Source organism: Lepisosteus platostomus, chromosome 11, assembly GCF_059453375.1.
Source record: "Lepisosteus platostomus isolate fLepPlt1 chromosome 11, fLepPlt1.hap1, whole genome shotgun sequence".
Classification (NCBI taxonomy): domain Eukaryota; kingdom Metazoa; phylum Chordata; class Actinopteri; order Semionotiformes; family Lepisosteidae; genus Lepisosteus; species Lepisosteus platostomus.
Genome location: NC_142621.1, coordinates 41,242,638 through 41,269,082, shown reverse-complemented (window position 1 = coordinate 41,269,082; position 26,445 = coordinate 41,242,638). Strand labels below are relative to the sequence as shown.

General features: G+C 41.2%; 2 protein-coding genes across 6 annotated transcripts; one reads left to right on the top strand and one right to left on the bottom strand.

Moving 5' to 3' along the window:
- The first annotated feature begins 476 nt into the window (after positions 1-476).
- amz2 (archaelysin family metallopeptidase 2) lies at positions 477-11,147 on the top strand. Of its 3 annotated transcripts, none has more exons than XM_088599729.1 (7): positions 477-626; positions 2,630-2,925; positions 3,685-3,858; positions 4,103-4,231; positions 6,643-6,806; positions 8,970-9,146; positions 9,707-11,147. In XM_088599729.1, exons 2-7 carry the CDS (start codon positions 2,643-2,645, stop codon positions 9,833-9,835), a joined length of 1,056 nt encoding a protein of 351 aa, XP_088455855.1. In that variant the 5' UTR covers positions 477-626; positions 2,630-2,642; the 3' UTR covers positions 9,836-11,147. The 3 variants fall into 3 exon arrangements, with proteins under 3 accessions (XP_088455855.1, XP_088455856.1, XP_088455857.1); XM_088599730.1 differs by lacking the exon at positions 477-626 and adding an exon at positions 633-1,068; XM_088599731.1 differs by lacking the exon at positions 477-626 and adding an exon at positions 1,095-1,894.
- LOC148652683 (monocarboxylate transporter 7-like) lies at positions 11,148-26,415 on the bottom strand. 3 transcript variants are annotated; one of them, XM_088599712.1, is made up of 6 exons: positions 26,041-26,415; positions 22,041-22,292; positions 19,035-19,178; positions 16,916-17,044; positions 14,778-15,653; positions 11,148-14,389 (listed from the first exon to the last, which is right to left on the bottom strand). In XM_088599712.1, exons 2-6 carry the CDS (start codon positions 22,276-22,278, stop codon positions 14,106-14,108), a joined length of 1,671 nt encoding a protein of 556 aa, XP_088455838.1. In that variant the 5' UTR covers positions 22,279-22,292; positions 26,041-26,415; the 3' UTR covers positions 11,148-14,105. The 3 variants fall into 3 exon arrangements, with proteins under 3 accessions (XP_088455838.1, XP_088455837.1, XP_088455840.1); XM_088599711.1 differs by having other exon boundaries at positions 22,041-22,295; positions 26,041-26,413; XM_088599714.1 differs by lacking the exons at positions 22,041-22,292; positions 26,041-26,415 and having other exon boundaries at positions 16,916-17,207; positions 19,035-19,176.
- Between the last annotated feature and the right edge of the window lie 30 nt (positions 26,416-26,445).

Here is a 26,445-nt window from a genome sequence, read left to right as displayed (position 1 = left end):
CTCACCAGATGGAGTACAGTAAGCCGTGTTTGATGTGGTATTAGTCTGCCTCTTATTTCCAGTAAGCTAACGTTTACTCTGAATATCAGGACACGGCGCTACTAGAAATTAAAAACCGCGAATTTTTCATTTTATAGAATACCTAAATCGATTTTGGCTACATTAACACAATTTTCTTGAAATTGTGAAGTAAAGAAAAATAAGATATTTGTAAAAAAAAATGGGAATGTTTTTTTTAATCTCAAACCGAGGGAAACAGTACCTTTATTTCCACATATTTAATGATGTATGTGGTTTATGTATTTGTTATTTGTACATTAATTGTATTAATATTGCTTATAATAAGTATATTTATATTTACATTTCACAGATCTATAGAAACATTACCGTGCTTACAACGTAAATAACGTTACTTTTATTTTAAAAGTTAAAAGTTACTTTTATTTTTAAAAATTACCGAACGCTTTCAACGTTTTTTGCACAGGCAGTACGTTTAGAGACGTTCCCCAATCGTAATCCGATACGGGTTCGCTAGACAGTTCTCACTTCTCTGGTTTGCCGTTCAGCGTTTCAGTTCCTAACCCGGTCAGCATTACGGTTTTACGAGAAGACTCGACTTGCAATAAGTAAATACGATTAATGCAACAGTTTTTGTTTTGCCTTAATTGTATCATAGTTTTTGAAAGTGGCTGGTGTCGCATAATCGGTGAAAAGAAGTGCGTCACTGGTCACACAGGAGGGGACTGCTCTTCAGTGCTGGATGAAGTGGCTCACCTGAGATCATCGAAAGCGCTTTGAGATCCTTTGGGAATTAATTATTGTCTTTGCACTGTGGACAAATTAACGGTGGTTTTGTAGATATGGCAGTTATTATTGCAGCACATTATTTAATTTTTTTGAAGTATTCGGGCGTCTTTCGTTTCGCTTTGTAGTATTATTTGGGCCTCAGAAACCATTGTACCCTTCGAATTAAAACGGAAAACAATGTTTAGTTTTTCTGCTTGCTTCTTTTCTGCTCTGGCGTCTTTGCTAGGTTCAGACTGATTCTCTCGCTATTAAAAAGCAAAGGTAATGTTGTTGTTGTTGTTGTTGTTTTTCAAAACAAAGCTTTTTTAGAATACCATGTTTAAATTATCATGTATTACGCCGTCTTTGGGTTTGCAAGCAATTGCGCAATACCACTGATAAACCGACGGAAAATGAAGAACACAAAAGACGAGCTATTTCTTATTATTTTAAGGGAAGATTATTCGAAAACGGAACAGTTTTTTCTTAGAAAGTTGGAAATGGCACAAAAGTTTTCAGGTGGAACAGAACCTCAACAGAATAATCTAAACAGCAGGGCTACGGAATACCATTGCTTTCTGTCAGGTGTACAGTATGAGGTCTGTTCGCTGGAGAATCCTCCCTGCATATGAGGCACCACTGTAACGAATGTTCCCGTTCTTGTGGCAATCCTGTTTTGTCTTGAATTGTACTGTGGTAATATCACTTTTGCACGTCGCTAGGTGACAAGATCTATCGCTGTTTGCTACAGGGCTCCAGATGTTGCTGTGGTTTCTTCGTGCAGTTTCACCCCAGATAAGGTTTTTCAGAAGTTGCTGAAGTAGTTTTGGCAGTACTTCCGTCATGTAGACGTGCGTGCCAGTAACATCTGACCCGACACTGATGCGGTTTGATTGCGGTGGCGTGTGTTTGTAGCTCCATGCCGTCTGAACTCAGTATCATTGAAAGGAAACTCCCAAGAGGCCAGCTGGTAGATAGCATTTGTTTAAGAAGAACTGGAAGAACAGTGGTCCACTGTTATTTTGAAATATCACTGGGTTTTGGTGGGTTATGAACATGAGGGAGGACTAATGCTTTGGGATGGAATAGATAGCTTTTCATACAAATGGTAAGACTGACATACTTAAGCCTGAAACAGTTTTTCCTTGGTGGGTGGTGTGCTCCGGTTTTCTAACACCTTTCAAAGACATGCTAACTAGGTTATTTGGGTTGTGTAAATTTTCCCTGTCCACGTGGGTGTCAGTGCCCTGTGATGAACTGGTTTAATCCTGCCTTGTTGCTTTGTGAGTCTGGGATCGGCTGCAGATTGGAATGACGTAGACTGCTTTCTGATGAGGGATGGATGATTTGTGCATGCTGTTTCAAGACAGTCATCCATAGAAGATGCTTTACAAGGTTTGGGGATCATTGCAGCTATAATGGGCCCAACAACAACCTAACATCCATCTGTCCATTTTCGAACCTCTTTTTCCAATTCAAGATTGCATGATACGCTGAGCGTAATTTGGCAAGCAACGGGCGCGAGGCAGGATGCACCCTGGACAAGGATGCCAGGCCATCACAGGGCACGCACAGACACAAACACACACTCACACCAGGGTGGATTTCCTAGAAGCCAGTTATCCTACCAGTATGTGTTTGGACAGTGGGATTAAACCAGAGCACCTGAAGGAAACCCATATGACCGTGAGGAGAACATAGAAACTCTATGCAGATTATACCCCAGGTCTGGAATTGAACCCAGGGCCCCAGCTCTGCAAGGCAGCTGTACTCACCATGGCTCCACCATGCCCCCCACCTCCTGATTTTTCTGAGCCCATCTGTGGTCCTGTGCTCTCTCTAGAGCGGCAGTGCAGATGCAGGTGATCCAGCACTCAGCAGAGAGACTGCGCCTGGCTTTAGTCTCTAACCGGAAAGACCTGATCCAGCACTTCCAGAAGTATACCAGGGAGGAGAAGCGACTTCTGGAGGAAGGCCTTTACCCTGACAGCACCCTCTTCAAGCCCATCACCCTGCACTCGGACTCGGACTGGATCAGTTCGCACCCGGAGCCGCCTCAGGACTTCCAGCAGTACTACTGCAACCCTTACCGCAACACACCCGTCAAGGGGCGCAACACGATCTACATCCAGACTGTGGGTGAGATGCTGGTTTGATCACACAGTTGATTTTTTTTTATTGTTGAGTTTAAGTTCTGTACGTTCTTGAGCAACAAGTAGCTACATTGAGATCTTGCCACTGCTGTCCTGCCCACGTGCTTCAAACACCCTGATCTGTACATGTATCTAATCTTGCTATAGTTGTAGTTTAGGAGGTGGAAACCAAGCATCCAATGGTGTAATGCATTTTTTGATCAGGTTGGTTTATTCATCCATGGTAAATGTTGTAGTACTGTACATGGCTGTTGAATAGGTAGAGCTGACAGCTGTCACTATGTAATCCTACCACACCTGTTGGCCTTTAGATGTCTGCTAAACAGCTAAAACAAGATGAGTAATTGTTTCGAAGAAATTAATTTCAGTCTTTCAAGAAACAGCCAAACACAACAGCATATTTTCCAATGTAAATGCATGATTAGTCCCCCACAATTGCTTCTCTGCAATTCCTGCTATTTGCTGGGTCTAAAAAGGTGCAGCTTCACACAGGGTGTGTCTGGTCGTTGAAAAGTGAAAGTAAAGTGATCTGTTTCCTTACTACATGCGCATGAAAAAATAATTTGAGCTGGATTCATACCCCTCAGATTATCGTGATTAAAGCAGAAATTGAAAGTGGTTTAACCGTTCTGATTACAGCTTTTAAGAGCAGGTAGGGAGGGAGGATGGCAGTCAATGTCAAAAGCTGATAGCACTGCATAAGTGGCAGATGTTTTGTTCTTCTGAAGCGTCTGTGCCCTTGCAGGCTCGTTTGGTGAGGGTGAAGCTGCCACACTCCGGTATGTGGGCTGGCTGCGAGAATACTGCGAGGCCTTCTATTATGGGCTGTCCGTGAAGCTGCTGGAGCCTGTCCCTGTGTCCGCCACTGGCTGTGCCTTCAGAATCAATGAGTACACCCACAATCTGCAGATTAACACTGGTGAGTACCTTTCTCCTCACAGCCCTACCCGTGTTTCCACCTCCCGTCTCTTGTTTTCATCCATCACCCTTACATTTCCTTTTCTCTTTTTAACAGTAGCATCAAGTTTGGAGACCCCTGTGTTAACATACAGATGTACTACTCAAAATCTGGTGCACATGTTCACATGCTTATACAAGGCGTACATAATGATAGACAAGTTATAAGATAGACGTAGTCCAAAAATGGCAGCTTTTTCTTCCAGGTGATCTGCTGAGCTACTTGAAAAAGAAGAAACCAAAAGACGCCTTCTGCATTGTGGGGATCACCATGATTGACCTGTACCCCAAAGACTCCTGGAACTTTGTGTTTGGCCAAGCATCGCTCACTAAAGGTAACAAGGATCGCCTTTCACTCATTGTGCAGACTAGTGGGGGGGAGACAGAAATGGGGTTATAGAGCAGTAACTTAAAAGGCTAATGGGAGTAAAAAAGACTCAAAGGGTTATATCTGAGTTGGATTGATATTTCTTTTTTAAATTTTCTCCTTTTTTGTTGATTAAATACATAAAAAAGTAGAAACAATAACAGGGTTTTTATGTCACTGCTTCCACCAAAAACCCCTGCACCCACACAGGGAGAATGAGGTATAGAAAGTGGAGTGATGTACAGAAAGCTGGAGCTCTAGGATGATAAACTTGCAAACATAAGAGATACCATTCTAGTCAGCACTATCCACTATTCATAGTCTAACATGTCTGTTTAGAGCTGATCTGGGGGGGTGCGATGGCTCTGTGGCTAAGGATCTGCGCCTGTGGCTGGAAGGTTGCTGGTTCATATCCCTTGGCTGGCACAGGAATCCTACTCCATTTGGCCCCTGAGCGAGGCCCTTAACCCCAGCTGCTCCAGGGGGGCCGTATAAATGGCTGACCCTGCGCTCTGACCCCAAGCTTCTCTCCCTGTCCATGTGTCTCATGGAGAGCAAGTGGGGGTATGCAAAAAGACAAATTTCTAATACAAGAACTTGTATATGGCCAATAAAGTCATCTGATCTTATCCGATCTAAGCTCGAGTGACAGAAAAGGATTGGTGGTGTTAGTCTCTTTGATGCTTAATTGACACTTTTCAGCGTCTTTATCTTTTTGATTTACCACATCCTTCCTATCATTTAAATTAGAAACTGAAGACTGGACTGAATTCCTTCCAGTGTTTGAGACGGTATAAAATGTTCAGAGAAAGATTGTTTAGAAAGTTAAGATTACCTTCTTTCATGTATATAGTATAGGGAAACTGCTATTTTAACGGTAGTAATGCTGGATCTTCCCATTACTGCCAGTTCACACAACTTCTCGAGATAATGATTAAACAGCAGAATGTGCAGAAAATGCATGAGAACTAATCCCGATTTCATTAATGCACTTCTCGGGTTACACCACTAGAGAGCAAAATAAGACAGTAATGTGCAGCTAAAGTGGATAATTAAATATTGACTCCAGCAAAGAGAGTTATAGGGAGATACTCATCTTTTGAACTCTCTTATTTGTATGTGCTTTAAAGTGAGGTCTGTTAGCTAAAGCACCATGACTTCGGAAACGTTGCAGAAATTTTCTAATGAAGGATCTGAATATATCTCTTATCACATAAGCCTTACTTATCAATAATCGATAGGTAAATCAACATCAGTGGTCGTATCAATGTTGATGAGTGAAGCATATGTGATGTTAGATGTACAGTCCCATCAATAGTCCTTTTAATAAATCCTAAATTACTTGCATTCCTCACACCTTTAAGACAAATGTTGAGTACTGTTAAGCTACTGAGGGCAAGATACTAGAGCTCTTTTACATGAGGTGTGGTACCGCACATGGACAGGAGATGGAGCTATTGTCAAACAACGAGACTACTCGTATACACAAGGGACTTTTTCAGTGTGCTGGCAAATTGTAATTCCACCTGAGCTCTCAGATACTTAACTGATCTCACTTTTGCTTAATTAGTCAATTTCAACACATATGGCCAGTTTTCTTAGCTGCTGCAAATCCAAGTACACCTTTGAAACCTGCCGGAATGAGACCCTCCAGAGTAGACGTTGTTCATTCCTCATTTTAAACATAACGTATTCCTTTAGGAGAACTTATTACAGTGCATGTTTCTGATATGCATTCAGGAAACAGCTGTTGACAGGTCCAAAGAGCATGGTGTCATAAAGGCTTTGATTGGCTGGCAGTGACTACAAACTTAAAGTAAATTGTAGTAGGTTGTAAAAGATCTGTATAGAATTGAGATTTTTTTTTTAGGATATCACTTATTTTTTCTGAAAAGATAAATCAGCAATACACTCATTCCTAGGGCAGCACAGTGGAACAGTGACTTGGGGCATTCAGTTCTGGACCTGGGGTGCTATCTGCTTAAAGCTTTTAAATTCTCCCAGTATTCCCAGTACTCCGGGTGCTCCAGTCACCTCTCACAGTAAAAATAATATACTTGTAGATTAATTGGCATCTGGGAAAAATTGACCCTTTTGTAACTGTGTACTTGTTTGCGTCTCTGTGGCTAGCCTGTGATAGCCTAGCATCCAGTCCAGGGTGTATCCTGCTTTGGGCCTGTTGCTTGCTGGGATAGGCTGTGGCTCTCCTGTGACCCTGAATTGGAAGAAGCGGTTAGAAAATGGATAGATGGACATTTGATCCTTTTCCCAGATTTCCTATTCTGCACATCTGTCTTCAGCCACTGTGCAGTTCAGAGACCTGTACCAGTGTGATTTCCACAAGAGCTTGTTGAGTTTGTGCCATTTCCTTCTCTGCAGGAATGGGCATCTTCAGTTTTGCCAGATATGATGACAACTTCTACAGCAGGAGCTACAAAGGCCGCCTGCAGAAGGGCAGAAAGATGTCTACACAGGATTACTCTGTGTTTGATGGCTACTACACTCCACCAATCACGAGCACCCTGCTGCTGAGGTCATGCAAGGTCAGCCTGCCCCCAAACAGTACTCTTCATGTTTAAAAGACATGAAGAATAACACTACTCTTAGAAGACATTCCTAATAACACTACTAAAGGTCTACTAAAAGAGCTATTGTGAAAGCAAGTTAGACCAGACGTTGATAGCTCAGGTTCAAGAACTGCCAGTTGTGCCTTCGGGGGTTGGTTGCGCATGAGTTGACAGTGGTATTGGCTTGCTGCACAACATAGGCATCTGGGAATTTGTTCTCGGCCACCAGTTCAGCCAGTTTTAACTGTCCTATGGATTCTTCGAGTGGATAAGTGATTAGTTATAGGATTCAAGTGAGAGTCTTAAAATAAAGTGTACCTGTTCTGCCACTCGTCAGTATGAGGTTCATTGACATTGAGCCAATTTAGTTACAAACGTGTGTTTTTTCTGGGAGCGGTAAAAAATATATCAATTTGTGGAATAAATAGTTGTGTCTAGTCTTTGCATTTTTTCAATTATCTGTAAGCCAGTAAGAAACCTTAAAAAATGTTTGTTTTTTTTAATGACAAAATAAGATTTCATTCCTATTATTTAATTATGGCAGAAGGGGACCATCCTATCAGGGTTGAAGAAAGCATTGAGCTGCTTTGTTCCCAATGAAAAGAGCTCATCTGCCATTAGACAGTTCAGAACAATCTCGCTTCTAGTGATCTCACTTCTAAGTGTGGTGGGGAAGCTTTTCCTCTCCATTTTGGCCACAAAGTTGACAATATACATGACCTGCCGGTTGTCTGGCTGGACCTGGCCAATGCATGTGGGTCCATTCCACACAGTTTGAATTTGGGTTGCAGTGGAGCACTACCATATCCCACTTCAAAGTAATCATTACCAGCTGTTTTGGGGGAATTAAGCTACAGTTTATGTCAGCACGATTTACATCAAGATAACAAGAGTTAGAGAAAAGGAATTGTAACAGGCTGCACAATCTCCCCTGTCTTCATCATGGGAACGAACCTAATATAACAGCAGCAAGATAACAACCCCATGGACCACAAATGCAGTCAGGTACCCACCAACCAGTCCTTACTGGGTTCATGGATGATTTCACTGTAACAACTACATCGCATGTGCAAGTGAAGTGGGTTTTGAAAGCACTGGAGGACATGAAAACCTGGGTGAAAATTAAGTTGAAACTAAGGAAGTTAAGATGCATGGTAATCAGAAAAGTACTGTAGGGGTACTCTAGATACAATTAAATGCTTGGGAAAGTGGTTCGTCAAGACAGACTGAGAAGTATCAGAAACGCACAACAGCACCATGGCACCAAGATAAGTTCCTGATCACACTCATAGAGAAAGAGAGACAGATGACACAGCAAACTCAGGGAGGTCTAAAAATAAAGTGGCAGCAATCTGGAAGGAGAGAAGCTAACAAGGTCAAGTAAAATCAAAGATTCTGTCTTGCATAAAGCTCCCTTGTTGGACATGAGGTTGGACCTTGGAGTTGCAGTTTTCTGAGGTTCTTTAAACAACCCTGAGGCCAGGGTGAAGCGGTCCCCTGAGGTGACAATGATCATCCTCATTGAGCTGATGGTGATGTGGGAGGAAGGATGTGAGGAAGCTTTTTGGTGGAAAAGTGTTGAATATGAAGGTCTAGTACAAGACTGTAGAAGGAAAGGGCGGCAGACATTGTTCTTCCTGCTTGGAGGTTAGTGCAGAGGAGTCCCCGCACAATTAGTGTGGAGAATGCTAAGTGCTGTTGGGCTGACTGGGAGGGACAGAAAGACAGCCTTTCGATGGTTCGGAGAGGCAGAGGAGAGAGCCTCATTCTGGCTCTGGAACAGGAGAGAGGAGTTAAGCTGGAGGCTAGGAGGAGAATGGCTGAAACTGGCTATCACTGCTGACCCGCCAGCAGGAAGGAGTTATGGATAAGGGTCAAAATGCCTGATGAAAGCTGGCTTCCATCTGTCTACATCAGTTTCTGGCCAACAGCAATAGTCAGTGAGGTTTGATCCCAGAGAATTTAAAAGCCGTTTCATTGGCAAGACACCCTGCTTTTGAGAAAGATGTAATCAATCAATTACCTTTAATAAAACCTTTAAGTACGATGTACAATTTGAAAGTTTCGGTGTATTCCTATTTTTAGCACAAAATAATTTTGACTTATTGCTGTTCTGGTGTGCCTCTGTGTCCCTGATAGACTCTCACTCATGAGATTGGCCACATCTTCGGGATTCAGCACTGCCAGTGGATGCAGTGTGTGATGCAGGGCTCCAATCACCTGGAGGAATCAGATCGCCGGCCACTGGATCTCTGCCCTGTGTGTCTGCGCAAACTACAGACAGCCATGGGATTTAAGATTGCTGAGAGGTACAAGGTGGGTGACTACGATAGAGACACATCAGAGCATCAGACAGTCCATCCAATGCAGTAAAATCAAATCTGGTGTGTAACTGATGGAGCTGATTCACTACCAAATCAAGTTTTATTGATTTCTTAACAATAATCCACAATTATTGGATAGATATTTATTGGAGCTGATGTGTGTCCAGTTTTATAGAACTGATAAGTCAAAGGAATGATAGGTCCTGTTTATGATTTTAATTTTATTTTTAAATCTTATCTGGAATCGTTTCATGCCGTCTTTGTAAAATGTTTTCCTTTAACATTCAAAATGAAGCCAATGACTCCTAAGTCTTTCAGCTCTCTTATGTGACCACATGAAGCAAATAACGTTAGCAATGAAGTGACTTTGTGGAAACAGTTTAGTTTCTTGTATGTGATGGCAGCTTCAGTTCTATGCTGTTGTGAGAGAGATGAGGAAGCTGTCTGTTCTCAGTCACACCCTTCCCTGTTCTCATGGCCAGTTTGAAGGTGTGGTAGTTGGTAGTCACAGGGAACTGGAAGCTACGTTTGTGCTGTGGTATTTCTTTGCAGGCCCTGCTGCGATGGATTGAAGAGGGCTCCACCACAGGGGAGGCAGGGACCTCTTCGGCAAAACCCACAGAGGCTTTTGAAGCATCCCGGCAGTGGCTGATGAAGTGCTTGTCAGTGTTGGAGGACTAAATCTTTTAGCACCGTTTCTGTGTTTGAAATGTGCAGCACGTTTCCCAGTTCTGAGTCAGTCAGTGTCCAGCTACAAGGTGCAGCGCTAGCTTGGCCACTGATGTATGAGACTTAGTAACATCCTCTTTTTCTCTCCTTGATCTCCCATTGGTCTGTGTGCTATGCCAAGGAGTAAGCAATCCTTATTTTCCACAAATGGAGAAGAACCAAAGATTGAAACAGCTTGAATTGCAAATTGAGACCTCTATACTGCGTGTCTCAGTAAAAATTAATTGGACATCTCAGTCAGAAAACTGTCTATATCCGAATGTTTATATGATATGACACATTCAGACCTTACTACAGGAGGTCTGTAGTAAGATCAGGAGGTCTACCTATGAGTAATGAAGGAAGAATGCTGCTTTGTTTTTTTAGCCAGTTAAGAAAAAAAACACTACTTTTGAATTGTAGACATTTCACAGGCCACTTCACATATTTTCCAGTGGTTTTATGTGCTGGTCTGTTTTCTTTAAGGGTTTAGATCTCTGAGATTTGTTATGCCTATATCCTGCCGGAAAATGTGATTCACTTTAGACTGGAGGTAAAGTGATATTCAGGGTGATTCAGAAATGACCTTGATTGCTTCATTTTATTCTAGTTGCTTATTACCTCATAAAGCTCGACACACATTCTGACAAATCTGGATGATTGTCCCCACCGACATGTAAAAACTCGGCAAACTTTCCAACACCACAGATGTAGAAACTGCTCCCATGTATGGAAATTTAACTTCCTTCTTGTAAAGAATACATGGCTGCCAAAAATCACAGTAGCTTACTTCAACATACAGTATTTGCAACTATGTAAGTGCCACTGATCTATGAAGTAAGGACTCTGTGGTTGTTCCCAACATAGGCAAGCAAGATAATAAATGTTTATTTATACAATTCCTGCCAAAGAGATGGAATTCTGAGTGGAAGAAACATAATGTGAGAAATTGTATATATTGCTTTGTGGGAACAGTGAACTCCTGATTTGTGTTTTCTTTTAGCAAACTAAGCGCATCTGTAATTTATTAACTGGGTCTATGATTGTTTTCCTAACCTCAGGATCTCATTGATGTTTATCTGTGGATGTTTGTCTGGAGGAAACATCCACTGTGGAAATGGAAATAAGTGTGTAGTGTGAAGTCACACGTGAGTTTTTCTCGCTTTTATTAAGTAGGTAATTTCTGGTCAAAACTCATATTTGCCATTACATATGTATGTTATGTACCCTAGTTTTTGATTGTCTTATGTTGATTATGTTAAGTAAAAGAACACATCTCTTTGGATCTGTTTTTTCATTTTTATTGGAAAAGAAAAAGTTCAGTAGTCAACAGTGCAGCATTATGCCAGGTCTAAGAACACATTTTACACTTTTTACAAATAAAAATGCCCATGACATAATGTGCCTGTGTTTCTGAATTAAAATCTAGCAAAAAAGATAAAATCTACACTTGCCACCTTTTATGCACAGGTACAAATAACCCATGAGGAAAGTTCAGCTAGTAAAGAGTTTGCCCCTGTGCCCGTAGACGATATAGACTTAAACACACATGGTTTATTTGGTTTGAACTGTAGATAAAGTACTGCACCCAAAAAGAGTTTAAAAAATGTCTGGGAGTTGATCATACTCTAATCTCTCCTTATTTCTACAAAACCTGCTTGTGCGTTTCATTTTTGCATCCCTCTCTCCAACCCGTTTTTGCTTGTGCAGCAGTTGCCTGCTCATTCTTAGTTAAAGGAGGCCGCCGACAACCCCTTCCTTACAGATGGGTAGTCACCTTAGTGTTTGGACTACAGAACCTAATGCTCTTACGACGTCTTGCTGTTCTTATTAAAAATGACTTGCAACACACAACTTTTCTTGTTGGCATGCCTTGGGGAGTATGGGGTATGTGTATACAACATCTTCTACTACATAATGGCAGCTGCAGTACTTTAATACTACAGTTCAAATCTGTGGATCATAGTGAATGCTAATAAATACACATTTGTTCTTCTTTAGGGTGAAGGCGGTAGAATCAAGTTGAGCACAATTAAAAAATATAAATTAAAAATGTACAATTTTTGTATGAACTAATAATACTGTTAAATATATTGCCTCATAGTTTTTGTCCAGTGTAGTGTAGCTTATTTCCTATGCAGAAGGAAAGTTACAGTCAACAAGACAGAAAAAACATTTGGCTGTAAAATATATTTAAAAAGATTAAAAAATGAATACTGAAGAGTTCTTTTTGGTCCACTTCAGTGCTATAATAAATATAACAGAAATTAAATTCAAGTGCTGCATATTCAGAGCTCGGTGGTTAACATTAAAACCAAAAAAGAAGACATTTTGTTTTTTTCACAAATTACCTGCTTTTTCCTGTTCACAATACCTCTGAACTTTGTGGATACATCATGAATTTACTTTCTTTTTTAATCTATAATCTGACATAGTTTTATTGTATTCATGTAGCCTACTTCATTCTTAGGCAGCTACAGTCAATAATTATCTTCCATTTTAACCTTAAAGTGAATGGGTTCATCTTTAATATGACCACATGTTCACTTTGCTTGTGTTGTTCTGGATAATGTTCCTTTACTCAGGTTATAAATACAGATGTCTGCACGAATGATACCCAGAGAAAATAGAGCTGGTTTTTCAGATGGGCCATGTGTGTTGGTTCAACCTATTACCCTGTAAACGATTACAAAAAATTACAAAAATGCAGCAATGAAGTCAGTCAGCTTCCCTGTCTAGAAGACTTCCACTTCTGTGACCATTTTAGTAGAAGCCTCCTTCTAGTACAGTAACGTGGATAGTCAGGCTACATGACAACTGCTTACCTACCGAATAATGAGTTCAGCATAATGCATCAGTTCTGAAAAATATTGTGAAACCTCTTAAGAAAAATAATAAAATCATTCACCATCTATATAGCCTCCACTGGGCACCTGTTGTTGAAGTCAAACCATTACTGCATTGGTCAGCTTCAACACTAAACTGAGATATTCAGGTAATACTACACTGAATTTCAACACATGTTTTGATTTCTCACAGAATAACCTATTTCGAAAGTTACGGTGTGTCTGAAAATGAGGCATATTAAAAGCAACACATCTGAACAAACACAAGTATTCAATACAGATCAATTTCAAACACCAGATAAAGCCTTTCCAGGGCACACTCCTGCACCCAGTCTTTGTCTGTACTGTTACAGCGCTAAACGGGGGTTGGTCCAAACAGCTTAAAAAATAAAAAAAAAACACAACACTGCTGCCTTTACTCACACATTTCTCACTGGTTCTTTTAGAACAGAAGAGGGATTTGAGCCTTTTTATAAGCTTGCTTGGTTCCTAATGTATCTCACTCTGGCCGTAGTGCCATTAAGATCACATTCATCATGAAACCAGTTTTGGTATCTGTCAGACTGCACCAAGTGAAACTCTCGAGAGCTGTCAGTGGAATAGAGAATCAATGGCCCTTATCCTCTTCACCATGGATGTAAATTAATTATAACTACCACAGTGTGCAGCCTGTTTGTTTCTTCATTTACTTTAAATCTGCCTGTCTGTAAAATCTACAGCTTCAAATGGCATTTATTGGATTTTTTGCCAGGTCTCTAAGAGATATTTGCAAGGTCTTCCAGGGAGCCTTTGGAAAAGTGTTGCTCTCCTCTGTGAAATTATTTTCAGTAATGTAAAATTTTCATTTACCTTCAAGCAGTCAATGAATCCCTGACTGCTTGTTGTTTGGCCTGCAGCCTTACATCAACGACAGGGAAAATGAAGGCAATAAACAGAAGGTCACCATGGACCGTGAGCTGCAGGCATGCAGCAGACAGTGATTCTTCAGGGTCCCCTTTGGTCAGTGTGTGCAAAATAATTGAGGCAGTAGCCTCTCTCATACTTTACAATGCCTTTGGTCATGTGCAAAACAGTTTGCCTCAGCAGCCTTAATTCCCTGAAAAATACAAAAACATGTAGATTCAGCATTTTATACTTTAAGATCAGTGACCAAATGGGGCATCCTTCTACTGTTTTATCTCTTACTTATCCATAAATGCCATTTGAAGCTGCTAGTGGTAGCTTGAATAAAACAGCATTTTGCTGCACAGGTGGCATGCAAGTTCTGATTTCAAGTTCTTCCTAAGAATTGTGCACGATTTTGCATGAAAGTTTTCTTTAGATGGTGTTTTCTTTTCTCAAGGCTTCTGGAGTCTTTCTGTGTCCAAGGGAGTCGCTCCTGCAGGTCTTGAGCATCCTCAGACCACACTGTCCTCCGGCTGAATTTTGCGAGGGCTTTCCTCTGAGGCGAGGTCCACTTCCAGGAAGTCCTCGGGCACGTCCGTGGAGACTTGACTGTCCTGAGAAACGCCATCACGGCTGGGAGCCCTTAAGCTCTCCTTCCGTCGTCGCTCTCTCCTCGCCTGGCACATACCAGTCTTTGCTGGACGCACAAAGCCCAGAAACACAGCCCCCAGGCCCATACCCACTGCACATGAGTAAAATGCAGACCCATAATTCTTAGTTTTGTCCACCAAGAAACCTAGATGAAAAGGTAAGTAAAAAAAACCCGTCAGTTCTGTTGCAATCAATAATAGCTTTAGTTAAGCTGCAGTCAAACTGAAGATTTCGCTATTGCTATGATTTGACTGTGTTTTTCTGTAGAGTAGAATTATCATTAAATGTGCATACACCATACTTGGAGGTGAGATCAATTTAAATGTTATGTTAAGATTCCAGGATACAGGAAAATTGCAATCATAAGAATCTTATCTTCCTCTTGACTGTTATGCATTTTAATGGAAATGTATATTATCTTTCCTGTGAATTCAATCTTCTGATTATTTTTACATTTTTCCTCAATGCTGGGGGTATTCTGAGGAACATGTACTCGAGAAACAAGAAAAGCAAGCTGATATCTGGGCTCTTACCTCCCAGGGGTGGGCCTGCCAGCCCTGCGAAGCTCTGGATGAAGACATAGACCCCTACAGCTGCGGGCATACGGTCAATGCCCACCACATCGTCCTCTGCCAGCATAGGGATGTGGGTGGATGCCACAGTACCCAGTAGAAAGCCATAGAGCATACAGCAGATCATCAGTCCCCAGAAGTCAGTTACGAAGGTGAAGATCAGCAGCACAAGGGCCAGCAGCACCACGCAGATCAGCAGGATGTAAATCTTGCGGATGGGCCTCTTGTTGAGGACCCAGCCTATGGAGATCCGGCCAAAGATCTCCGCCACGGCCATGGCACACAGCATGTAGGCAGCCTGCTCCCTCTCGATGCCCCTGCTCACACTCAGCTCGATGACGTACAGCTGGGGGGCGAAGAAGCCCAGCGTGGCGAAGAGCCCAAACAGAGCGTAGAAGATGAAGCTGCAGTCCTTCAGCACGGCGAAGTCCAGCAGCTTGGCTTGAGGGGGCTTCGGCTGCTCGGTCTCCTCCTGCTTCACTAGCACTGGGTTCTCAGGAAGCATCCCCTTCGCTTCCCCGTCCAGCTCCACCTTCTTTCCCTGCACCTCCAGGCCACCTGATTTCTGGCTCCCGGACAGATCAGTCCGTGAGGTAGATAAGGACTGGACACCAGAGTCCACAGAGCCGATGGAGGACCGGGTGTTCTCATTTTCCAGCATGTACTCCATCTCCATCTGCTTTACTGTGGGGTCCTTGGACTCCTCTTCCTCCACAGGCTTAGGCTTAATGGTAATTGGTCGCAGCAGCAGCCCACAGAGGATGATGCTGGACTGTAAGGCTCCAATCACTACCAGACAGTAACGCCAGCCTATCTGGTCTTTTAAGGCGGTAAAGGCTGAAAACCCACAGGGAACTGAGTTAAAAAAAATCCAAAGCACATCCTAAAAACATACTGCTCTCTATTCTCTAACTTTTTATATAATATTCGAGTATTATTAAACCACAGGTGACTCTGAGGATACATACTTAAAGAGAGGTCTAGGCATTTGAAAGATGTTGTGTCATGTGAAAATTGAACACTGCTTCCTAGGATGAATCAACATATAGTAAACTTTGGAAAACTATGAATATTTTAATAAATAATACTTAATTAAATGTATGAGTTTAATAACTGGATCAAACAAAGGGTGGCAACAGTAATGACTGTAAGTGTTTTGCTAACATTCTGTTTGTATGGTACGCATGAAGACAAAATTGTTGTATCCGACGACAACGGGACAAAAGCAAATATATGTAGACTCCTTTAACTGTTACAGGAAAAGGTTTGAGAACCACAAAGAAAAGCTCTAGAATGTGCTTATACCTTTTAACATAGCTATTATATATACAGTAGATGGGTCTACTGAGACAATTCTTGGAGCACACATCTCAAAATGTGACAGTGCTTGTACTCCTTATTACCATTCAAGATAACAGAGATATTTAAACCACTGGTGCAAATGTATCAAATTGCATATATATATATATGAAAATACTTCAGTTAGAAAGTCTCTCAGAAACTATCCTTATAAAACACCATTTCGATGATCAGATCATTTTATATAATAGATAAAAGAAAGAATAAAAACCTTAATTTAACAAATGGTTATTTGAGAACATATTGTAAATGCTCATTTACAGTTCTGACATAGAGAGCACCCATGTATACGGCGGGGTACACAGAGGTATAAAGTTAGAAACAAGTCATGCAGAAAAACGTAGAGAAAAGAAAGTCAGGAGCCTATCCCAGGAAGAAACGGAAGCAAGGCAGGATACACTCTGGATGGGATGCCAGTCCATCCTAGAACACACACAGACACAATCACACACACTCTCACACCTGGGCCAGTTTCCAGGAAGACAACCTACCAGCATGATCTGGGACCACGGGAGGAAACTGGAGCACCCAGAGGAAACCCACACGTACTGCTAACCACTGCGCTCCTGTGCCTACCCCCATATGACCTCAATTTTCAGAACTGTTTTTTTATAAATTCATGAAGTTGACTAACAGGCATCACATGTACACCCTTATTTACATGTAGGAGTAGCGCAGTACTTATTTGTAGGACTTCTCCCTGTGCTGAGTCTCTAGCAGTGCCGGAGAGCTGGTCTCACCTGGAGCGAACGCAAACACGGAGAATGACTCTCCGGTGGACGCGACTGCTGTAACGAGGGAGCGACGCTTTGTGAAGTACTGGGAGAGAATGGTGACGGTGGGCAGGAAGGTGAGGCAGTATCCCAGGCCTGTAAACAGACATGAGAGAGCAAGGTGACAGCCACTGCGCCGGCAGGCAGGCAGGCAGCGCATCTACTTTATCGCTAACATGTCTCTACACAGGAACACAGGATCACACTGGGGCTGTAACCTTGGGCTGTGGGGCTGCTTCCCAGTACAGGCGAACAAACCCTGAAAGAGAATTATATTAAAGGAGACAAAAAAAGAAAAAAAACAAGAAAAGTCTGTTGTTAGGAATTAGCCATTGGAGGAAACAAAAAATCAGATTCCTGGAAAATCTAGCAGTGCAATGCATTGTAACTGCAAACTCCAAAGAGGCTATTAAAAAAGAACAAAATGAACAGTACAGGATTGAGGAGACAGGTCTTATTCTTTTAAATTAGGCTTCGTTTTAGCATATTTTTTAACAGTTAAAACTTGCGGCTTTAATACCAATGTCTTGGTATGTATCCACCCAGACCTCTGGGTACTGGCCGCAAGGAGTTAATTCATGTGCATGCAGGTTACGTTTTTGATTGATAGTAAGTGATATCCACAAATCAATACATTCAGAAAAGACAGCTGCCAAACAAAATCAGCCCACAGCACTGCTAGGATTCCCATGAAAGACATTCATATAAGGCAACTTTTCTTCAAATTAGAAAGCGACTATAGTAGGTGTTAGATGTTCTCATCTATATCTGGGTCTGTCCACCAATATTCTAAGCTGGTGCTATGCACATGTAGACCCAGACCACTGAGAATCCCCAGGATGCTTTGTCAGCTCCTCCTTTTCTAATACATGAATCCTCAATCTCCTCCAGATCAAGCTAATGCCAGGTAAAAAAATCTATACCCTGTAAAATTACTCTTAATCTTTTGAGCTTTAAATGACTTTCAGATATTGATCATCCCATTTGATCTCCCTGGCAGGCAATTAAAAGACATCTGCTTACTCTAACACATTCTCTGTCACACTTGGACTTCCCAGAAGTACTGGGCAGATCAAGAATTGACAATGTGCCTCTTCAGTGTGGTCTGAACCATCTACAACTTTCTTCACTCATGTCTAATCAATGGCTTTTTTAGAAATAAATTTTAAGGCGCTCATTCCCAAGTATTAAGGGGGAAAAGATAGTCCTTTCCCATTCCTGTTGTTTGTCGCCTTTGAAAAAAACAAAAGTTGTATGTTATTTAAGCAGGACTCTGAAAAAGAATTATTTACAGCCATGTCAATGGACACTATTTTAGTGCACAAAATGCATCATTATTTATATTAAAAGGGATTCAAATGAATAGTGATCTACAAAAAAGAGTAATTTGCACCAAATTTAATGACAAGAAAACATTTTCAAACTTCCCAATAATAATAATAAGCAATGCTGATAATGGAATTCAAGACGTTTAAGGTTGTTTGGTTTTTTTTCAAAACGTTGTTGGTTGCTTTTTAATTATTTTTTTCTATGCAGAAATGGTGCACATTACACTTGGAGCACATTTGCTGGTAAATCTGTTCCATCATAGATGTGCCGTTTCATTCATATGCTCCTCCCCTACCCAGGGGTTATTTAAGCAAAAATATTCATCAAGAGCCTTTAGAGCCACTGCATCTCCCTTACATGGCTGCCATGGAACCTGTAAATGTGTTTGAGACTGAAGACTTGATCATTAGTTAGTCCTGCAAAACATGGGAATCAGTTTAAGTTTATCACTCAGAGATCTGCTGTAATGCTACAACAGATTATGTCAAAGTTAGCCTTTTGTGACCAATCGGTCTGTTTGTGAGTTAAAGCCATTGCAATGTACAGACCACAGAGGCTGATCGAGTGAGTAACAGAGATTGAAAACATACTGCCTGGAGTATTTGCCTATCATCCAGAACCTGTCTCTATGTTCTAATATATCCCCCCAGCCCACAATTTATTGATGAAGTTGATGATATCATTTGAGATTGCTGCCTGTCTAACATACTGTAATAAGGGCCCACTACAGTAGGGTTGGGCATCCCAGTCTATTTACCTGAAATGATTCCTACTGTGATGTACATCTCCACAATGGAGTTGGTGAAAGCAGCTGCAATCGTGCCCAGGCTGATGAGAAATCCTCCCAGCATGACAACTGGCCGATATCCAAAACGATTGCTCATTACAGAGGAGAGGGGAGCTGTAGGCACAAGACACTTCAATTTAGACTCTTTCATAGACTTATTAGACTTCTGTTAGACCCATTCTAACACAGTAGGACCTCACTGCCATAAGAAAGCTAGAAGTAGACACATAAACAGCCTTCATGTTCATCTTCCCAAAATGATCAGTATTAAAATACAATAGCCTTTGCACAGTTATTTTAAAACTGCTTGTATGTAAGTATGAGGGTTTATACTATACTTCCTACTTGCATTACAGTTTTACTCACCAGGATACAATTAAAGTAAAAGCATTATCTATGACATTTCAAAGAACTTAAGACTATCAGATATCCTTCCTTAAGTACTATTATGAAAAGAACTGAAATACTGAGACATGATAGAACATGATGTTTTTTGTTAAAGCTGTGATTACGCAAACAATCTTGACAAAGAAAAATGCTGAAGGAAGAAAACACATTTTTGCCTTGCAGCTCAAACTGGGCCCTCTAGCTTATTAGCAGTCCTGACAGTTTCATCTAGTCTTTCTTTGTATATTGGCGCCGACAGGACTCCTAGTTTGATTCTAATTCCTGCAACACTTCACAGGAAGTGACCTGTATTCAAGAAGTCAAGACTTCAGGCTTGGACTGCTGTGAAAATCTGCAGTGAATCAAATGATGGCTCAAATAAATAACCAAACACCAGGTTAGACCAATCCTGTAAGTTTTAAGTCTCTTGGCAGTGTTTTTTTAAACACTTCCCACACAACCCATCATGTCTGAACATTTAAAATTTGTTTCCAAGCTACAGGTATAATTTTGTCCTGGAACTCGGGAGCCATTCAAGGGAAATTCTCTAAAAAAACACAGCTGTATCTCTGCTGGCTGCTTGCTGGCAGTAGATACAGCCTGCTAGCACGTGCTGACCAAGAAATGACATCAGCCGTGTCCTTTAAGGCAGAACATGGGAATGGCTCCAAATTTCACAAGAAAACTAGTTTAAACTGGTGTCTGATGTAGAACACCGGGCTCCAGGAAGAGGAAGTGGGACGTCCTCTTCTATTCCCTTGGTTGCTATGGCTGCCACCATAAGAAAGTTCATCTCTGGCAACAGGAAGTAATGACAGCTGTGAACAAGCTCCATAGTCAAATGCTGACCTGTTGGTCCCAAGAAATAAGGGTCTAGAAAGGAATCTGCTAAATGTAAAGAAATTATTAGCTTTCCAAGCTTAATGAAGTAAGTGCAACCCTCAGATTTACTCACACTGAGAATGTGAAAAACTCTATTCTATAGAGTTTTTTATTTTTATTATTTTTTTAATTGGTTATTTGTTTCAAAAAGCTGTATGACCAAAATCCACTGGTTAGGCTTGATGGATTGTAAAACATTTGGAACTTTCTTATACATATTAAATAAGTTTAGCTGTTTGTATATTTTAAAGTATAAGTACACATATCTCCAAAGCGTACTGGATTTGTCCTGGAAAGTGGTCTGAGTGTAATTTAGCCAAAGAACCATGTTTTGCTTTGAGCTATTTATTTCTGCAGGGTGACTGATTGTGCACAGTGGCCGTGTAAAAACATTGTAGCTGTTGCCTGGCAGCCTGAATTTGCTCTATGGAGATCAATTATTTCTAAGAGACACTCCTGTTTTCACATTGACTGTGAAAAACCCTAGATGTCGCTGTTCTGTAGCACTAGTAACAGCAAACGAGAGGTAGCTTTGTGAAAACTGCACTGTGAAAATTACAAACAATTGGCTTTGGCATCTTAAAACGTGTCTCTTTTTCGCAGGACTGATGGTCTTACTTATAGTCTAACACCCAATGTCCAAAACCTTCTAAAGTATTTTAAGGGAAATCTAAAAATTTGTTGAATGTTTGGATGCGGATGGAAGGAAACAAAGCCAAGAACAGACAAACTTCTGGAAAGGCAGACTGTTCTTCTTGTTTAAATTCAAGCAAAAGGAAGCTCATGCCAGGGAAGAGATGACATGCATGCCTGATAACCCTTCTAGCTGTTCCACCTACACTGGGTGTATGGTGTCATCGATGTTGGAGGCTTTTCAATTCTCTACTGTCCTGACGCTAACTCTGGGAAACTTTGGCTTGTGTAGTCAGCGTTTCCCACATGATTCAGCTGGCATTACTGTTAGACTGAAGAGAAAAGGATTCACCACAGTCAGCTGGTCTGAGTGCTTTTGTCTTTTTAAACGTGAATGACCCTGAAAAGCACTTTGTGTGCCTTGGTTGAGATCATCAAGGCTCTTGTCTGACTTAGATCAGCTTACTAGGGACAGTGAGGGTGTACTTGTGGTCATGCAAAGAATCAGGTTCCGTTGTAGGACAAGCCCCTGTGTATTCTTATAAGCTTGAATCATGTAAATAAACTGCACAACGTTCAATACATTTTAGTTCTTGTTTCTGTTCAGGTTTCACACTAAGCTTTACTGAGATCATTGGGTCGAACTGTACTATTTAAGACAATTAAACATCACATGTATGTTCAAGGACTGCACTGAATCACTGAAAGATTACAGGATAACAGGATAGAATGATTCACCAATCCACTCAGCTCAAGTAATGAGATGTATTCCTGCTCCACCCACGATCCCCTACTGCCAATACATTTTAAATGTAATTAATGCATGCAAAGACTGCTGGTCCTTAAGGTGGGGAGACTCACTGACCTATAAAGAGCACAAAAGCAATTTTGTGTTCATCTAAAACAAATAATGAACTCATCTTCCTCTGGAAACAGCAGACATACTGTGGTCCAGTTGATGAACTTCAGGTACTGAAGCCAACATGCTCTGATGATCACGAAGATTTCCTTGCACCCGGAGCTTATTTTGTTCTTTTTCTATGGAAAAGAGTCTTTAGTTACTTGGTGACTCACCTGTGAAGGTCATGACGAAGACGCAGATGGAGATGACCCAGGACACCCGGCTGTTTGACTCGTTGAAGTGGCTCATGATGTCCTGAAGGAAGATCCCGAAGCTCTTGATCACACCGTAGGTGAAGACCTCCACGATGAAGAAGGCCACCGCCACCACCCAGCCCCAGCCTCCATCGGGGACCTCAGAGTACACTTGGGTCCCCATGCCCACCTTCACTTTGTTTATCCACCCCGTCATGGTTGGCTCTTCAACTGCTGGGGGAAGAAGACACAAAGAACAGGGCAAACTGAAGGTGCTTCAGAAAGGATCAAAACAGAGATAATTTCTAATCTCTCAGATTTCCTAATTCTTCAACATTTTTTAACACTACAGTGGTCGGCTGTGCTCTGTCCTATCCCACATTCTTAACATCTTTTGTCTTTTCTGTAGCAAGTATAGTAAAGAATGATCTATCTACTTGTCTTGCTACTAGATAAACCAAGGGTATACAGGTATGTCCAACTATTATAGAACCATGGCTACGATTTCATATCCAGCTTTGTCACTGCCCTGCATTTCTATACTGAAGGCAATTCAAGTGTTTCTTTGCTTTTTCCAATGGCGTCAATCATATAAGTATATGTTCCAAACGCAAAGCTATGTAAAAATCAAAAAGTGCCCAGCTGGTGAGGGCCTGCTGCGGCACAGTGATCTATCTGTTTTCCTGGAGCTACTGCAGTCCAGACCTGCCAGTTTGAGTAAAAGCCATTAGTGCTGAGCACAAAGGGTAAGGTGAGGTTATGCAGTGAAAGAGCTATTATCTAACAATGCAGTGTTCTGGAGCCTTTTACCCAGCAAGTCACCACAAGCATGTGTCACAAAATGGCTTGCTCACATAAAAGTGTCCATTTGCAGTATGGCTTCTATAGAGCAGTAAGTTGCCCCTGGGGCAGTTTCATAAAACCTTCTCCAAGTAGTAAGCTCCACAATTGTATTACAGAACACAGGCAGATGATGTAACCTACAATTTGTCACAAGCAGCAGAAAGATTGACTTCCTAGAAAACATGAATTCCTGTACTTCCATACCAGTTCTGTACAGCAGGTTTTCTCCAGAGCTAAACTCTGTCAAGCCAAAGACTTCAATTATATCAAAGTACCTGTATCAGGATATCAGGGAAAACAAATGTTCCATTTTTTGGGATTGTGAGTAGTGTGATCAACTGAAATGTCTCATAAAAATTGAAACTGTTATGAAAATTTCTGAGTTCTGTTTCTTGTGGTTCAAGGAATGGCTCTGACCAACAGATAATGCAAAGAAACCCCACGCACTATTTTTTATTTTGATCTGTGAATATGTGTCATGTAACTAATGAAAATTGCATAAATTGAAGGAGACCCTGGATTGCAAGTTAGCATTTTGGTGCATTTAAAGTTTTTTCAGACCTGTTAGGACTATTTAGAGAGATACACTGACAAAAAAAGAAGAAAACCTCATAGAACAATGGAGTATACTGGCCATTTTTTGAAAATATGTATAAGTAGTATAAAGCTTCATTCATAATTTATCTGATATTTTTCAAAGTCTTAAATGGCACATTCCAATCTCCATTCAGATCATTATTATTTGAAAATCCAAGTCACTTATTGCAGTCTACTCTATTTAAAAATGCATCAGAGCACCAGTTTTCTAATTAGCAGAAAACCATATGAGAACATTATACATGAGCTAAATTCATATTTAGCCAGGGGACAAGAATGGAAGAAATTCTACTGTCATATATTTGTATTAATGCGCTGTGACAGTATTATGTTAATGTGAAAAAATACTTTATTCAGAACATAGCATCTTGCAAAAGGCAGGGAGCATGCCAGAGGCTATTCAAAGAAGGGGCTAAGAATACCTCCACAATCGTCCCATTTAAACTGCTTTATTTGATGTAACCAAGCTACCTTTCCCCAAATTACGGCACAACCTGCGTTATAGACAGGAGTATTCAAGTTTCTCCAATTCTCAAGCAGCCTGCGCCCAGGGCTGTACTGTAATATGTAAATCAGGGCTCTTCTCCAATCCTGACAACAGTTTTTCATACCACTAATTCCTCCTTTGTAACAATGGCTGAAGTAAAATAGTCCTTCTCAGCTCTTAAAAGAGACAAAGGGTATACCTTACAGTAATAGAAGTGAAGGGAACAGACTATTAGTTGCTTTTAGAGTCTATTCATAAGCAGAGAATGCACTCCAGTTTTGCCACAGGGTGCGAGGGGGGGTGGGGGGCACCACTTTATACCCTCCTACAGGTGAATTTTCCCATACTGTGAGACACGTAAGCAAAGGACACACAAGAACAGCTCTCTGCCTTCTCGAGCCACATCTTTCCACTCACTCCCAAGACCTCCAGCATCCCACAGTTCTGTCTTTCTGACACCCTCTAGAGAGCTGGTTCCGCACAAGCCTGAATACCAAAGAGAAATGGGGATAGACCATTCCACCCAACTACCTCGTGTGGTTTAAAAAAAAAAGCTGACACAGGAAAAACACAGGTAGGCAGCTGCCTCTATGGGAATGGCGTTCACAATTCACTCTGGACCCGACTCATAGTTTAAGAACAGGCACTACAAGAAATCGTTAGTTACGGATCCCCTGTACAGGTAAAGTGGCGCTTGGCTTGCTGGTCACATGAAGCGAAAGTGGCGCCCCCAGGTGGCGCAGTACTTAATGCGACAGACACGTGTCGAGCAAAGCTGAACAATGGAATGTATTGTGTTCATACAGCAGATTACCTTCCAATTAAATTGAACGTTTTATAATTGCACGAATGTATAAGTCCAGTTCATTACAGTAAATAAAAATCATCAATCACAAGCATTAATCGATTACCCTCCCTGCTTGCTGAAAAGACCGGCCACATCATTTTTAAGTGTAAAAACTTGTTTGCAACTCATTTCCTACACATTGTTAATGACCAGATATTTAATTATGGAGCCAACAAATTTACGTTACACAATACCAAATTTCAGATTGAACCAAATGAACAGGATAATAGTATTTCGGTAATATACGAAGGTGTTTTTTCGTAAAGATTGCTGTAATGTGTATATCAAAATAAGTTAATAAAAGGCCACGTTAGGCAACACGAACGAATCACTGTCCTTTTTCATCACCATACTGGTGATGAAAATCCCTGAAAATATGCTGGCGAAAAATAAAAGTGATAGCATCTTACTAATACAGTAGATTCAATAAAAAAACAAGTATCCTGAAACTGAAATGTGTTACATGTGATGCAATAACAATCCTTAAAACACATCCCGCGCGGTCACTTTTATATTCAGCGGGGCGAGAGGGCTTGCACGCTGTTAAAACGCGAACATTTTCGGTATTGCGGTGTTAAAGGGCTCCCGTAAGATAATAAATAGACAGATCCTCTAAAATCATCCCTCTTTCGTATAAAGATGAGTATATTTCAAGGCAATATTTGACGTCTGCGGTTTATAGTCGCTCCGGTTCAATGACTAAATGCAGCAACGCGTTGCTGCGGCAAAGCTGCCCTGTCCTACTGATGATGTCAAAACTCCGGCAAGTTGCGCCACTCAGTCACTGCGGGACGAAACAATTATAACACAACCGGCACCGCCGAGTCTGCTCATACAGCTGCCGGCTCCGCACCAGTACAATTCTGAACATTTTCAGCCCATCATTATTTCTAAATAGCAACTGCACTTGGCTTGTCATTTCGTTAGTAAAATACGCTGAAATAGCCATGACAATGTAAACTGCTTGGCTCCCCAAACAGCCTCTCGTTGAAAGTACTGTGGCCAGTGCCCCTCAAGAACTTTTGCTTCACACATTTTGCAAACCCGTCTTCCGTAGAAAATAATCTAAAAAAAATACAGACATTTTCATAAGAACTGTGATTCTAAAACCTTAATGGAAGAATTAGATTGAAAAAGAAACCTTAGTTCTTATCTCTTTTTCTGTATATCTCAGAATCGAAGTAACGTTCAGTCATTTAACTTACCTCTTCGGGAGAGAAAGGGTAAGCGGCTTCAAAATTAGCAACGAAGTGCACGGTGAGCCAAAATGCCTTTATATAGCCCCTGCCTTGTATTAAGTTAACATTTTACCCAATTCTGGTGTAATTTTAACCCCTTCCTTTCCAAAAAATAATAAAAAGGATGCTCTGGAGATTTTAGTTTTAAACTACCAAATGCCGCAATTTCACCCCAAAAAATCATTTAGTTATTCTTCCAGTTTGCACCTTTCTTCTTTATATTAAACCTAACCTCCCCGTGGTCTGGCTTCCCTTCAATGTCCCCGAATTTCTGTTTTCTCTCTTGTTTCATAGCTTTTTATACCGGCTCAAGCCGGTCCAACATACACGCGCGGGAGCGCGCCTGTGATGCTGTCTCCGCAGAGCGCGCAG

Coding starts and splice junctions, on each gene's coding strand:
- LOC148652683 (XM_088599712.1), bottom strand. CDS start 22,278: ATGACGGGGTGGATAAACAAAGTGAAGGTGGGCATGGGGACCCAAGTG. Junction 19,179..22,040: donor CTTCGTCATGACCTTCACAG/GTGAGTCACCAA, acceptor TTGTGCCTACAG/CTCCCCTCTCCTCTGTAATG. Junction 15,654..16,915: donor CGTGTTTGCGTTCGCTCCAG/GTGAGACCAGCT, acceptor GTGGGTTTTCAG/CCTTTACCGCCTTAAAAGAC.
- amz2 (XM_088599729.1), top strand. CDS start 2,643: ATGCAGGTGATCCAGCACTCAGCAGAGAGACTGCGCCTGGCTTTAGTC. Junction 3,859..4,102: donor CAATCTGCAGATTAACACTG/GTGAGTACCTTT, acceptor TTTTTCTTCCAG/GTGATCTGCTGAGCTACTTG. Junction 4,232..6,642: donor CCAAGCATCGCTCACTAAAG/GTAACAAGGATC, acceptor CCTTCTCTGCAG/GAATGGGCATCTTCAGTTTT.